This window comes from Petromyzon marinus, chromosome 30 (genome assembly GCF_048934315.1).
Source record: "Petromyzon marinus isolate PM22_M1 ecotype Great Lakes invasive population chromosome 30, UKy_Petmar_22M1.pri1.0, whole genome shotgun sequence".
NCBI lineage: Eukaryota > Metazoa > Chordata > Hyperoartia > Petromyzontiformes > Petromyzontidae > Petromyzon > Petromyzon marinus.
The window spans coordinates 11,376,759-11,391,464 of NC_133696.1; the positions used below are offsets into that span (position 1 = coordinate 11,376,759).

The 14,706-nt window shown below is 41.8% G+C and overlaps 1 protein-coding gene across 5 annotated transcripts in view; it reads left to right on the plus strand.

Moving 5' to 3' along the window:
• Positions 1 to 14,706, plus strand: part of LOC116947609 (RNA-binding protein 5-like) — a 78,628-nt gene that overhangs the window by 45,845 nt on the left and 18,077 nt on the right. Inside the window, exons 1-13 of one of the 5 annotated variants that reach the window (XM_032963554.2) lie at positions 1,715 to 1,868; positions 3,388 to 3,446; positions 3,670 to 3,779; positions 4,208 to 4,329; positions 7,700 to 7,870; positions 8,505 to 8,574; positions 10,180 to 10,253; positions 11,174 to 11,260; positions 11,364 to 11,424; positions 11,854 to 11,916; positions 12,603 to 12,775; positions 13,432 to 13,529; positions 14,368 to 14,431. In XM_032963554.2, coding sequence (XP_032819445.2) covers positions 3,430 to 3,446; positions 3,670 to 3,779; positions 4,208 to 4,329; positions 7,700 to 7,870; positions 8,505 to 8,574; positions 10,180 to 10,253; positions 11,174 to 11,260; positions 11,364 to 11,424; positions 11,854 to 11,916; positions 12,603 to 12,775; positions 13,432 to 13,529; positions 14,368 to 14,431 — 1,110 coding nt within the window. In that variant the 5' untranslated portion in view covers positions 1,715 to 1,868; positions 3,388 to 3,429. The other 4 variants (XM_032963555.2, XM_076070747.1, XM_032963556.2 and 1 more) reach the window with 4 other exon arrangements.

The window sequence follows — 14,706 nt, forward strand, 5'->3', positions numbered from 1 at the left end:
CTTGGTGTACGTGCTTGAGTTCACTGCTTATGTGTTCCTGGTCGGATATGCATTGGGCCAGCCATCAGATTTACCATGGAAGTCGAAATAGATGGCAAGATACCTTTTTTGGATGTCCTAATTAAAAAGAGACCTGATGGTTCAATGAGCCACTCTGTCTACAGGAAAGCTACCCATACGGATGCTTATCTGAAACCGGATTCCCACCACCATCCATCACAGAAGAATTCTCTCATCAAGACTCTGTATCATAGAGCCCAATGCATATCCGACCAGGAACACATAAGCAGTGAACTCAAGCACGTACACCAAGCTCTTAGGGCTAATGGTTACTCCGACTATACAATCCGCAAAGCTATCACTCAAACCATGAAGAAGAACCCTCTTGAGGAGCCTTTCAAAACCATCACTTTACCCTACATTGCTGGGATCACAAAAAAGATCTCCAAAATCTTGAATAAACACAAGATCCAGGTCCGTTTCAACACATTACATAAAATCCGTGATCTGGTTCCGTCTGTAAAAGATGTGATTCCGGACATACAATACCCTGGTGTCTACAAACTAAGTTGCCTCTGTGGTAGTAGTTACATTGGAGAAACCAAACGCCATATCTCGGACCGCATTCGTGAACATAAAGCAGACCTTAAACACGGTAGGACCAACACCTCGGCCGTAGCAGATCATTGTTCTAATTCAGTAGGCTCACATGCCATTGACTTTTCCAAGACGGAGGTTCTTTGTAAGCCATCTGGCTTCCATGAGAGATTCGTTCATGAGGCTATCCACATATACAAACACAGAGACAATTTCAACCGAGAAGATGGATTCTATCTTAGCAATCATTGGAAAGATTTGATAAATCATTTCAGTTCTTGATTGATTGTTCACGCTTACAGTGCCTTTCAGACAGCATACATAAAAACAAATTTCGTCTCCCCCCTCCTCTTTTCAAAAAATAGATGGACTAGTCCTGGCAAACTGCCATCGTTGCGCGTGACGCAAACGTTATTTTTATATATATAAATAAATATGCCGTTTTCAAAATAAATTTATGCAAACCGACACACCTGATGATGACCGTTTGAGTTATGGTCGAAACGTCGTGAGAATTTTTTATTGTTTTATATATTTTGTTATTTTGTTGTTTTCTCTTCAACGTGACTTTACCGAAAAAACTAAGAATATGAATTACTGGCGAAACGTCGTACTCGGATTGTGGATTTGCTCTCCAACACACACCGGTGTGCTGTACTAGTAACGAATTGGCCACGTTCTGCTTACGTGACGAACCTTCACTAATTGGCTGTGTCGGGTGGTGGCGGGTTTAACGACACAATTATATATTTACACGATCTAACCACCCCCCCAAAAAACCCTCCCCGTTATGGCCTGCCCGAGTCACCGAACACGTGCGTGGCGCACACAACTTCCGGAAGTTGTCTTCCGGAAGCACCCTTCCTGAAGACGTCTTCCGGAAGCTGTCTACCGTCTTCCGGAAGCCTCTTCCGTTTTCCGGTAGTACAACAAATAAAACACCGCCGCTCCTTTATGCGCGGTGACGCTCCCACTGCACCGAAGTCGGCTACGTTCCTCTTCGGAATATACCATTACACTCTTGGGGGGGGCGATTTATTTAAATCGCATGATACGACGCTGTTATACTAAACTTACAAACTATTATGCATTTTTTTATTATATTAGAATACGTTAATTCTTAGCTGTTCTAAGCGTTTTCACAAAATCTGTTTTGTTTGAAAGAGTTAGTTTTATTTTGCCTATTACCCCCTATCGCGTAGTGGACGAGTCCGCGCTCCCCCTTAGCACGTCACCGAGACACCGCCGCCATTACCTCGATTGCAGAGCCGGTAAGCGCAACGCCTTTACCGTAGCCTCGTAACATTATTTAACAAACGTCGGGGACTTTGTTTTTATGTATTTTGTTGTTCATATAAACTCGACGTTATGCGCGACCGATGTGAATGCGCGTATGGTCGCGTCGACGCGTCTGCGTGTGCCTGCCGCGGAAGGGCCTAGGGGGAGAGGGCTTTTACACGGGGCGAATGTTCATAACGCACCCCAACGCCTTCACCACATTTGTACAATAGCGCCCGATTCGTACGCTTAAACGTGTGGCCAACGAAGATCGCGGCCGCGTGTTAACTCTATTTTTGGCCATCGGAATTCGAAGCTCGTTGTGGCTGTGGCGATCGCTGGGAGCTGATGGAGGCGTTGGGCCTACAAGCGCCCGGGCCTCGGCTTTAATGCGAATTCTCATTCCTCGTCTCGCGTTGAGGGGTTGCTCGCTCGTTCTTCACGCCGCAGCTCCACCCTTTAACGTTCTTGTCCGTCCGTCGACACGTCGCGGCACCTTTAAGGGGTGTTAAGGTGCGCGACGTGACGCGCGGGAATCGACCCGGTATGTTTTTTTTTGTTTTGTTTGAATGTTTCGAGTGCCACTGTGTTTAAAATGGATGCTGCGCCGCTCTGCGTTGTTAATAATGCTTCACAGCGGCAATCCAGAGGTCACCGGTTCGATCTCCCCGGCGCGCGGCACCCCTTTGCAACAGTGGGATATTTTCTTTGCTGAATTAGCTAAACCCGTTCGCAATTTGCGCTGCGTGATCATAGTACCGCGTGACAGCTAAGGTCCTATATAACACGAGAGTTTGGAAGTACGAATTTGACTGGCATGTAAAGGAATTGATTGTACGTAGGCGTCCACATCATAAGAAAAACTATGAAACGTAGCCGGTGGATTAAAATATGTTTTTTGTCAAATGTCCGAATCATTGTAATGTGTCGTTTTAAGGTTCTTAAATATTGAGGCCGTCGTATTTTTGGTTTAAACTGATTATTGCGTTCGGTACAGTATTTAACAGGATAAACATCCGTTATTGAACAGCCATGCAACGCACATTTTATAAGTGGTTCGTTTGCATGGCCTACGCGTGTGAATATCGTTACACGAGACGGTCACGTTTTGTTTGAAAATGAGCAGCGATGCGCAAAGAACAGCCGAATGCTGCGGTTGTGCAATTAAATCCGCACCTGCGCATGGATGGCCCAATACAATTGTGCGCTTTGTCCGTGAATTATCTTGCATCGGCTCGTGTTGAGCAGAGTGAATTCACATTGCAGCAAATTCGTATGGATTGTCCGAATCCAACACAATCTGTGCACGTGGCAAGAGGAAAAGGCCATTGGGCATCATGCCCTGGAAATGTTAAAGCTCTCGCAGAAAAACAGTGGTTCAAAGTGCATTAAGTCCATCGTACTGTTTATTTAAATGAAGCTGAGCAGTTAAATGTGCTCGTAAAATTACTCATTCATTAACACTTTGCTGAATGAACAATAATACTGTAACACTTTATATTTTCATTGCAGATTTCTTTCCACAAATCAGAAATTGCAACGCAAGTGTAAAGTATGGATCGGAAAAAGCGGTAAGATTTTTAAATGTCAGTCTTGTCAAACAAGTGTTTGCATGCTATATCAAATATGTTGGTAATATCTATAAAGAATGGATTAACAATTGTAAACCGGGAGGTAAAATTGTAAGGTTTTTAAATGTTTTATTTCATTTACGAGCACGAATGTCAATGTTTATTATGCAGTAAAGCTACGTTGGTCATGTAAATCTATAATAACTTTGTTTGTACTTAATAGCAGCCGAAGTGACAGGAGTGGACGTTATCCATCTGATGGTGACCGAGACAAGTGGTCTCGCGATGAGGAATGGAGTTCCAAAGACGATCGACAAAGTGATGACTCGATCAGTAAGGCATTTTAAAAAGAAACTGGATATGGAGTGACATGCAAGCCAGCTTTTTGATTATTACATAAGCTCCTGGTTGTCGCTGACTTATCAATGTATGCTTTGCCTACACGATGATTTTGGTTGTTAGGAAAACCCTGCGTCGGAACTTAATTTCTACATTTTATTAACTGCTTGTAGGCTCATTATTTTGGGGTTTAGCTTTATAATGGCATACGTCTGCCAATTGTGTGCAGGTCTTCTGGGGCATGCCATTGGTGTTTTTCAAAGATAAAATCGTCAATTTTAATCCACATGGGGATTTGATGCGCAAATGAAGCACTTTCAGTTTTGGCACAGTCTGTACTAAAGCCCATATTCCTTAAAAAAAAGAATTGGAACGTTGCACACAGTTTCTGAATGATGCTTATGCTTCGGGGGTTTCCACAGGTCCGAAACGAGATGATGGTCGAGAGTCTGACCGCAAAAACTATGACTACAAAGATGTGGACTATCGCAGTGGTCCAGGATACAGGAGGGATTCACGCAGTTCAAGGAATGGTGGCTCAGAGGTGGGTTAACAATGAGGCCTGAACACATGTGCCTATGAAATGAGTAAGTTAATTACCTGAAAAATACTGTTCTCAGGAGTGTAGTCAATATGCAGTAAAAGCCTCGAGACTAATTTTCACTAGGTTCCTGCATTGGTTTTTTTGGCCACTTTCAAATCATTTTTTTGCATGTGGGATGAAGCCAGACTGCCTTGATACAACCTATGCTTACTAGATGGGAACACGTGAAATGTGTATACAGAAATACTGCTGTCTTTTTGCCACATCACAACCCAACTAGTTTGTAAATTTCACTAATTGGTCATGTACAATCCCATGACTCCAAATTACTGGATTAGAGATTTACAGACTTGTGCCACCGTACAGCACAAAGCGGTGGTAGACACAGGTCGCAGACGGTTTACTGTGGCAATGTTGACCTAAGACATTAATGTTATTCGTTTAAGTATGTCCAAAACATGCTTTTGCTTAAGGTCAAGGAATGATAATAGTACTGTGTTATAAGCGGTCATACATTATTGAGACATTTCAAATTATAACAAAAAAAATAAAATGTAATGGCATGAAATTAAAAAAATAACGCCAAGGATTTGTCTTACTAGATTCAGTAGCCAGCATTATGCATCCATTGTGCATATTAATCACGTATTTAACGTGCACAACCCCTGAGGCATGTGAATAATCGATATGGCCAATGACAGTGAAATTGCAAACAAGCTGACAAACCTGAATTTATATAGATTACTAGCAGGAAGTACCCGGCTATGCCTGGGGGAAAAATATATTTCAAAACTTGTTTTCTCTTAAAAACATAACATACACAAACACTAAGTTACTGTGAAAGCCATGCGTTCCGTTTGTCTGTCCATTTCTCCGTCAACAAAATAAGAGGCTTGCAGAAGGTAATAGAAATTGGGGGCTAAATAGTTGATCTAAAAGGTTTACAAACGTTGTCAAACCCTCTCTTCCAAAAATCCTTTATCCCCCCCCCCCAGCCATTGTTTGTTGGCATATATACCTTACACACTACATAAAATAGTCGGTAGTATCTAGTGACTCTATAGTAGTATCTGGCTCGACAGTAGTATCGACTGACCCAACAATAGTAACTACTGACTCTACAGTAGTATCTACTGCCTGTATAGTAGTATCCACTGACTATAGTAACTACTAACTCTATGATAGGCTCTGCTGACTATAGCACTATCTGCTGACTCTGCAGCAGAATTTACTGACTGTAGTAGTATATACCGACTCTATGGTAGTATCTACCGGCTTTATAATAGTAACTACTGACTCTACAATAGTATCTAATGACTAGTATAGTATATACTTCACTATAGTAGTATCTGCTTAGTATAGGTCTATCTACTGAGTACAGTAGTATCTACTGACTCTATAGTAGTATTTACTGATTGTATAGTAGTATCTACTGACTGTATAGTAGTATCTAGTAGCTCCTGTCTACAGTAGTATTCACTGACTACAGTAGTTCCTACTAACTCTGTAGTATTCACTGACTACAGTGGTATCTACTAACTAGTATCTACGGATTGTACAGTGGTATTTACTGACTATAGCAGTATCTACTACTATAGCAGTATCTACTGACTATAGCAGTAACTACTGAGTCTACAGTAGTATCTACTGACTATAGTAGTAACTGCACACATTGGGGTGGGGGGAGAAGAGGACATCACACTTTAGTATTTACCTCGGCGCGTGGTTGTGCAGCAATAACAATGCTTGATTATTTTTAATATTTTGCGTTTTTTTTACTCTGAGGTTCTCCAGTTGCCGCTCGGCAAGCTCGTGTGCGTTGCTAGGGGAAACCGCGAGTCGGCTTTTCCGCGCATGTGCAGATGGCGCCACGAAGATAGCCCATGATCGGCGTAAAAATAAATAGTTATAAAGTGTGATTTTAGTAGTTTACATTGGACCAAGCGGAAAAACAAATAGCACATTTTTGTCAGGAGGCTTAGTGTGTTAGATCTGTGTACTTTGTTGAGACGTAAACCCAACAGTTTGTCAGTTGAAAGCGTTGCAAGGCTACGCGTGTGCAAGACGCAAAAAAAATACTTTTATAGGTAAGGTTCATGAGGTGATATTAATCTGGGTCTCAGAACCCTAAGTTTTTTGTTTTTGTACAGAGAGAGCCACATGTGAAAAAAACTACACGTGATAGAATACAAAGGGAAAACCTTAATCTTGCAGTGGATCGTGTCTGGCAAAGATAACTACTTGTAACTATACTCTTTGGTTCTTTGTAACTTGCCTTATGCCCATCCAAGGACGCGGGTCTATTGCAGTAAATCTGCAACTTGCAAGCGAAAATCAGACCGCGACGTGATATTAATTGCATCCGTTCGTGTGCAGTTTTTAAGGGTGCGGTGACAGCTATTTCATTGTAAAGGTTATAATCCCTTGTTCATCATGACGTCCTTTTTACTTCTATGTCTCAATAGCGTTACGGAGATCGCGTGACGTGAGGGTTCTGCCTTTGAAGTGAAGGTTGTAAGTTGACTCCGAGGAGGGGGGAGGAGCCGCCTCGGCCCCCCATGTGGAGTGACGTCAGCCGCTAACTATTATGAATGGGGGGTGGTGTCCGTTTGGAGGACGTCGCCTTATGATTATTAATGAGGGGGGCTGTTCGATGTTGAGTTATGTCGCCTCATGATTATTAATGAGGGGAGCTGTTCGACGTGGAGTGACGTCACGAGTGATGCACACAAACATTCTTGGCTCATAGTCGATAATAAAGGGGGGGGGTCCATTTGGAGTACGTCACCTGCTCATGAATATTAATTAGGGGGGCTGGTCAACATGAAGTGAAGTCACAAGCGTTAAGGACATTCCTGGGTGATTATAGTCGGTATTTTCATGTTTAACATGTGAATTTAGGCAGTTATTTTGTACGTGTTCACATTTAATAAATGTTTACGTGCACATTATTTGGTATATTTAGCAGTGTTTTTCTAGTAATAAGCTAATATTTAGTCAAGATAGTCTGACGCTGGTGAAGAGAAGATTGTTTTATTAGGACAGTGGGTGGGTTTGAGGAGACAAACTACAAAATGGTTGAAAATTAAAATGTGAGATGGAATTAACGAGTTGGTCATAGGCGGATGAGAAAATAACTATCTTGGATCTGAACAATAGGAATGAGTCGTGGTGCAGGCAACTAGGGATTATTATTTTATAAACCAAGTGGCATTGAAGAGCAGGTGGGCCCTATAAATAACACGAGGAATGACGGCTTGGATTTCTGGAGCAGATTTCGCACCTCCGATTAGCACGGTTGGCTGTGTACAGTGTGAAAGAAATTCCCACACAAGCGGAACTTTAAACAATGTTTCCCACTCTATATCAGGAACGTGATGACAATACAGAGGACTATGGCTATGATGCTAAAGATGGAAACAGATATCATCCGGATGGAGGATACCATGACCAGGACTACAGAGGAAGCCATTCTGAAGATGTGCAGCCCAGCACTGTCATAATCTTGCGCAACCTGCCTCTGTCTCTCACCAAGTCTGAGGTAGTTTCCCTTTTCATGCTTTATGGAAAAAAAAATTGTTTGTTGATGCACATTGCTAAATAACCACATTGACCAGTGGACACAAGAAGGCATGACTGATCCAGCACAATTTGGTATGTTTGTTGACCAGATTAAGTCGTTCATTTGAAGTTATGTATACTCCTAAAAAGTGGGCTAACTTGTTTGCCCTCCATATGTGTATTGAAAGTTAAACATTCGGAAAGTGATAAACTGTAATTTTCCTTCTCTACAAGAATACAATTATTTGGTTTGACCCCGGGTGTACAAAGGTGACTCATTTTTTGTGGATTATGCAGTCAAATTTTTTGTTGTGTTTGTAGATTGTATCAATATATTGTATATGCTTGTTTTTTTTAACAAGACAATTTTAGTTTATTTAGCATCAAATTGACACCAGAACTCTTACATTTTTATAGGCCGTCAATGCAATCAATAAATCATTAACTATTTAACTTGCTTTGCACTGGTGATGGAATTCAAATTATCTTTTGAAGCTGCTTTTTAAGTGATACGTACTGTTTTTCGGCATAGCATTTCCCTTACACAGGTGTGCAAACAGTAATATTGTAGCGTGTTTATTCGGTACGTGGAAACCGTGTCACTTTTATTGCAGCTTGAATCTGAGATGCAGAAGGTTGGACCTCCGCTAAGGGACGTGAGGCTGATCCAAAACAAAGTGACAGGTGAGACAGCTGTGGTTCCAGGCTTGTTCCGTGCTCATAACCCCATGGCGCCCGTCGACTCAGTGGACCCACATGTAACGCCGGCGGCGATGGTAGTTTGTCCTGGCCAAGAGCCTTGCCGGATTTTGTCTCCCCACTTGTGAATGCAGGCTGGGAATTCGGTCGCACTGTCGTGTAAAATATCTGTGCTCTTGAGTTAATGTATTCACTTGCTGAATAGTGACCTATGATTTTTAGTTGTAATTGCTTAATTAATTGTTAGGTTTGGGTGATTAACTTGGAAAAAAAAAATTGACGGCCATTGAAGGCAAGTATAATCGCATAAAACGTGTTTTCTTCTGGCTCGCACTTGGGCAAGGACCTTGCGTTTGCCACAAGGGGTGGGATGGAGATCCACATTGACAGCATCTCACTACACAAGAAATGACATGTTCACACCAGGAATGCAAGACCGGATGAACTTTTGTGATTGATTATAGACCAGGTTGAGCAATGTTGCTGCTATGCAATCCTGCCAGCGCAGTGATGGGCACTGGCACATTTATGTGAGTGGCAGAGCGGCATATGATGGCGCCGACTTGTTTGAACCATTTTACAATATAAAACACTTGTTAACAATTGATTGAGCAAATGTGTCTACACATTTTGTAATTATTGGACAGATGTATTCACGTAACTAATATTCACTTTAATCACCCAATCTTTAAACTTTTTTTTAAAAATTGAATGTTATTTGGCAGTTAGAGGTGGCAAAGTTGCAAAATTGTGTTTGTACGCAATTGCGAGCATGTTGTGAGCACTTCTTTGTCAAGTAGCTGTAGCTTTTGCAGCCATTAATTCTACTTTTGTTCAATGCCTGGGAGTAACTTGTTTATTTATAGGCTGTGCTTGTTAAAACCTTAATTTTTTGGCAGGTGGAGAAAACGTCGAGATGTTAACATTAGATGCCAATAGTGACTGCATTAACGTATACAGGGCACATGTTAACCATGACTTAAGAGATCCAACGAATGAACAAACAAGACTTACAGGCCATAGCTTATTTTCCATTCGGCAAATAGTTGTATTTACATAGCTGTTGCCGTGAATGTGCAGGTTAACGGTAAGTGCCCAGAATGGTTGCTGCAAAAATGTTTGTTATTTCTTAGCCTGCATTTTAAATTCTAGGATACAATTTTAATTTGTGGTGACTTAAAAATTAGTAAATATCTTTCAGCATTCTGTTCAGATCCCTCTTGGCCAGGGCAAACAATTCCTGCCTGCTCAACAGTGAAGGAGTTTCTGATGTTATGCAGTGGTAACTTGGAATTTGACTGTTTAAATTTAAAATACAAGGATATCACGGTGACCTTGGCCCATTTTGTTCCTCTTACATTTTAGAGAATTGTAAGAATATAATACTTCGTAAAAGTGTTCAGTCCAACCTTTTCTTTCCACCAAAACTGACGCGATGGAGTCGATGCACTTGAAACACATCCTGGAATACGAAGCCTCCTTCCCTTTTGAGCTTTGTGCCGTGGAGCGATGTTGCTGTCGGTGTTGTGTCCACGTGATACAAGTCCCAAGACTAACACCGATCCGTGTATATGTGAATGCCACCTCTAGGTCAGAGCCGAGGCTTCGCCTTCGTGGAGTTTATACACTTGCAGGACGCTACCAGATGGATGGAAGCCAATCAGGTTGCTTTGGTGTAGACTCCGATCATTGAGCCAGTCTACCGACGTTTGAAACGTGCCTTGCCTTGCTCAAAAAAAAAAAACCTCGTGATTTATTTTAAAAGGAAACTTCGGTCATGGCTGCGAGATGTTTACTATTTGGCAATTATTCTATATTGCACAACTGTGAAAAGGATGATAAGCACATTGTACAATTAAAAGTAACGTATCAGTATGCAGCAGTCCCATGACTTTCATTTCAAGGTTATTTACAAAATTGACCAATTGTTAATATTTCCGAAAAGATTTATTGTGCATATTTTAAATATAGGAAAATGTGATAGATTCATCGTGCTAAAGAATTGAAAAAATAGAGTTGTGATCACCTCATCATTATTGTGGAAGCATTCATGGCCTGAATTGGGAAGACTGCTGTTATTATACTTCACATGTTTGACGGTGCAATGTTAGCACGACTAGAGCGGTATTGACCCTTAATGAACGCGCGTCGCTTTAATTCGTGTGAACTAATTTAAACGTAGCCATTTTAAAGGAGTCCCAACGTTGGAAGCTATGAAAATAAAATACCTTGTACAGGTTGCTGTTGACCAGGTTAAGCTGCAGTTCGTAATGTATTATTTGTCTGTGCTGAAAATGAAAAGTCACAGGAACGAACAATTTGCAGACTTTTAACACGCGTTGGACAGGAAGGAGGGGCAATGTTACCTATCTCTTCTTCTGCCATTGGCCCGGCTGGATTAAGTTTCTTCTGCTTTTTTTAATTTATCCGTAACGCCCCATGGTTCCCTGGACGCCTAGCCTTCCCTAGGGTTCAGAAGCCTGCATGTACTCGGCACACCTTTGCTGAGCTTTATCAGGCAACTGGCCCTGTTTCTCGCAGCACGGAATCTGACTTACAACTTTGTGTGTTTTGTATTTTTCAGCACAACTTTACCATGCAGGGCCAGCGAGTGTCTGTGGACTACAGTCACATGAAGCCAAAGCTCGCTGAAGACTGGATCTGCAGCACGGTATTGTGGGGTTTTGTATCTGCTCATTCTGCAGGACGTATTGGATAAATGTTTAAATATGGCATAATTTTATGGTTGCATAATTTTAAATGTTTTTTTTCAGTGCGGCTATCAAAACTTCAGCAGAAGAGATCATTGTTTGAAATGTGGCATTCCAAGATCTTGTAAGTACTGTGATTGGTGTATTTACAATTACTCATGTAGCATGGTAAATTGTCCAATATTGGCCATTCTAAAACCTTTTATTGTCAATTGGTCAATAGCATTTTCTTTTGTGGATAATTTTAAGCAGTCCTAACTAATGAAACATGTTTCGCAGTAAGCCAGAGCCTATGACATTTTCTTTGTGCCTTTTTGTGTTTAGGAAATGTGATATTGTAAATTTTCTCATTGTTTTACAAAATATTATCACCTTTCTGTTTACAGCCTATTCAAAGTAATACAATTATATATATTCTCACATAGAATGTTGGTATGTACCTTCAATATGCTGCCTAATAGGTTAATTGTGTTCAGCTCGTCATTAATATAGTCATTCTGACACCATTATTTGAGTGTCCGCATAACCCTCGTCTCAAATTGTATTCGCCCAGTGCTTGGAGATGCCCTTCTTCCTTCTCCGTCTTCGGCTGGTCGCGATGGAACAGATGCAACAAGTGAGTGCCAGTAAGAGTGCGTTATGTGGCTTTGAAAGGTGAAGAGGTCATCACGACCACTGCCGTTGATGCAACGGCACCTCGCCATCACGCCCTTTTTGCCATTGTCCCACAACTGGTGTACAGCTGTTGCACAGTTGACAGTCCCGTATCCAGTCCGCTCTTTGGATGATTCCCATTTTCCGGCTCTTGGTCTCTCACCTGTGATGGCTCGGCAAATGTACTTCACTCATTGCAACATTATCTTTGTGAAAATTTGCACCATTTCTTCAGTGGTTCTTGGAAACATTTTCCAAACTAACACGTTGCTTATTTTCTTCTGTCCTTAGATTAATAGAATCATCTGTATACACCTATAACGTAATAATAATTCCTGATGTTTGTCTTAGGAGATGGACAACATTAGGTGTACTGCCTATGTTTATGGGATTCCTAATGTAAACTACAAATGGCAGATGAGCCTCTATTTAAATTATTCCCACCACCATAGTTGGACCCTTGATTATTGCATTACAAAAACACAAGTGTGTCTTCGTTTGGTTCAAGGCATCCATTCACAATGGGAAGGGGGGGGGTCTATGGCCTCCATCCATTGGTTCATACTGAAAACGCTGTGTCATTGTTGAAGCAATCGCTGAATAGTGTTCAGATTTTCAAGCTGTTCCTATGATGGTTTTCGTCTTCTGTGCCCCTAACAGCGCTCATCATTCGCAACCTGGGTGCACAGACAACAGTGGAGGCCATCATTCAGGCTCTCCTGCCATACGCCATGCTCACGCCCACAAACATTCGTCTGATCAAGGACCGAATGACCAACTACAACCGTGGATTTGCTTTTGTTGAGCTTGGCTCTGTGCTGGTGAGGTTCCTCGGATAATAGTCTTTTTTTCACAGACATTGTGAGAGTAATATCTTCCCAGCAGTGGCAATTCAAGGGCTGCTCGTGAGACAATAGATGCCCGAGCACAGCCTTTCCCAGCTGAATATAGTCATTCCCTCCGTTAACAGTGACATCGGTTAGCGGTTTTTAGGTTCACGTTTCGCCTCCCTTAGGGGACCCCCATAGTTAACGCTAATATTTGATTAACGCTATATTTACATTATGCACGCGGGTGCTAATTTTGGCCAATCAGAGTCCTCGTAAGTGGGTTGAGCATGCCTCGACCAGCCGGCGACGCCCATTTATACGCGTTTAAACCTCGACTGGCTTTGTTTACATTACGTTTTCTGTTTTGGCAGTGAAAATTGCTCTCTTGCAGACTCCGTGATTTTTACCTATTCAACTTCTCGGTGAATTCGATTAACAGTTATTTCGGTTCACGGTAGTTTTCGTGGAATGGCTTAAAATCGTTAACAGAGGGACTATTGTGTTACCCAGCTTATAAAAAAAATTGCGTTCAATCGCAGTGTTCCTTTCAGGAAGGCCGCAGAAAACACGTTTGTTGAATATTTTATGCTTTTGCCACCCCCAAGGTCAAATTTTCAAATGTCGCGCGCTGTTCTTATGTTTTGCAGGAAGCCAGCCAGCTGCTGCAGATCCTCACAACTCTACAGCCTCCCTTGAGGATAGATAATAAGACGGTCAACGTAGATTATGCCAAGGGAAATAAAAGGTGAGAGGGAGGGATCATCGCTGGTCTGCAGTCTGTGGGTTTTTTTATTATATTTCTACTGCAACTCTTTTTGTCCATCTTGAAACACATTTTCAGCCGAACCCTTTCTTAACCATACGAAAACACTTTCCAAAAAGCGGCCTTTGCACTTCATGCAGTGAGCGCCTTTTGTTTTATCACTGCAATGCATTGGACTGAAAGACAGAAACGTTAAGTCAGCAGACTGAGAAGCACTCTGTGAAAAGGACGATATGAACTCCAGGAGATGTCCTGTGGTGTCTCATAGAATGGATCCTAGTGAGAGCGTGTGCTGCGTAGTATTTGAGGTTCCCCTTTAGACTGCCAAAGACAGCCCGTGTAACTGCAATAACAATTGGGATGAAGAAACAATTGAGTAAAGACACCTTATCTTTAAGGAGGTACCACAAATACATTCTGACCTACAGGTTTGCTCTCAAGTGCAGTTATTGCCACAAGTGTGGAACACGCGGCTATCCTTTGATGTTTTGGCATCATCGATGTCCATTTCTTCATCACCAATTGTAGACGATTGCAGTGAACTAAAAAAAAAACTACTTTAAAAGATTAACATTTCTTTACGGCTACTCTGACCATGTGGTTTTGTATGCGCGAGCGTCACGTTCACAACCCACGTCTGTACGTCGGTGTGTACATAGCGGGTCATCACCGCGTTGACAAATGTGGCACTTGCGATACCGAAGATATTTTTTTTACCCCCCACCCCCCCCGAGTCCCAGACACATACAAAACATGTAAGGGATACGAATGTTAACGTAGCTCTTAAACACATCTTAAACACAACTGCTCGTTATTTTAGGGAAGTGACTACTACATCCGTGGCAAGCCTGGCCATTGCTGCTGCTCACTGGTCTGCCACACAGGTAGGCCTGCACCACCTGGAAGATCTCCGTCGCACCTGTAACTTTGCCGACCGTTGACCTCGGTTACAGGGTTGTTATTTTCCTTATGCCTTTTGGGTAATTAAGACGGTTGCTGCGATATATATATAAAAAACAAATATATACCAAATAGCATTTCCCAAAACTTTGTAATTGAATTGTTTAGATTTTGTGTTACACTGTACAAATACAGTTTTTGCTATGGTTTTTCGACTGCATTTAACTCTCTATGCGGCACACGTAAGGCTTGTATTGCA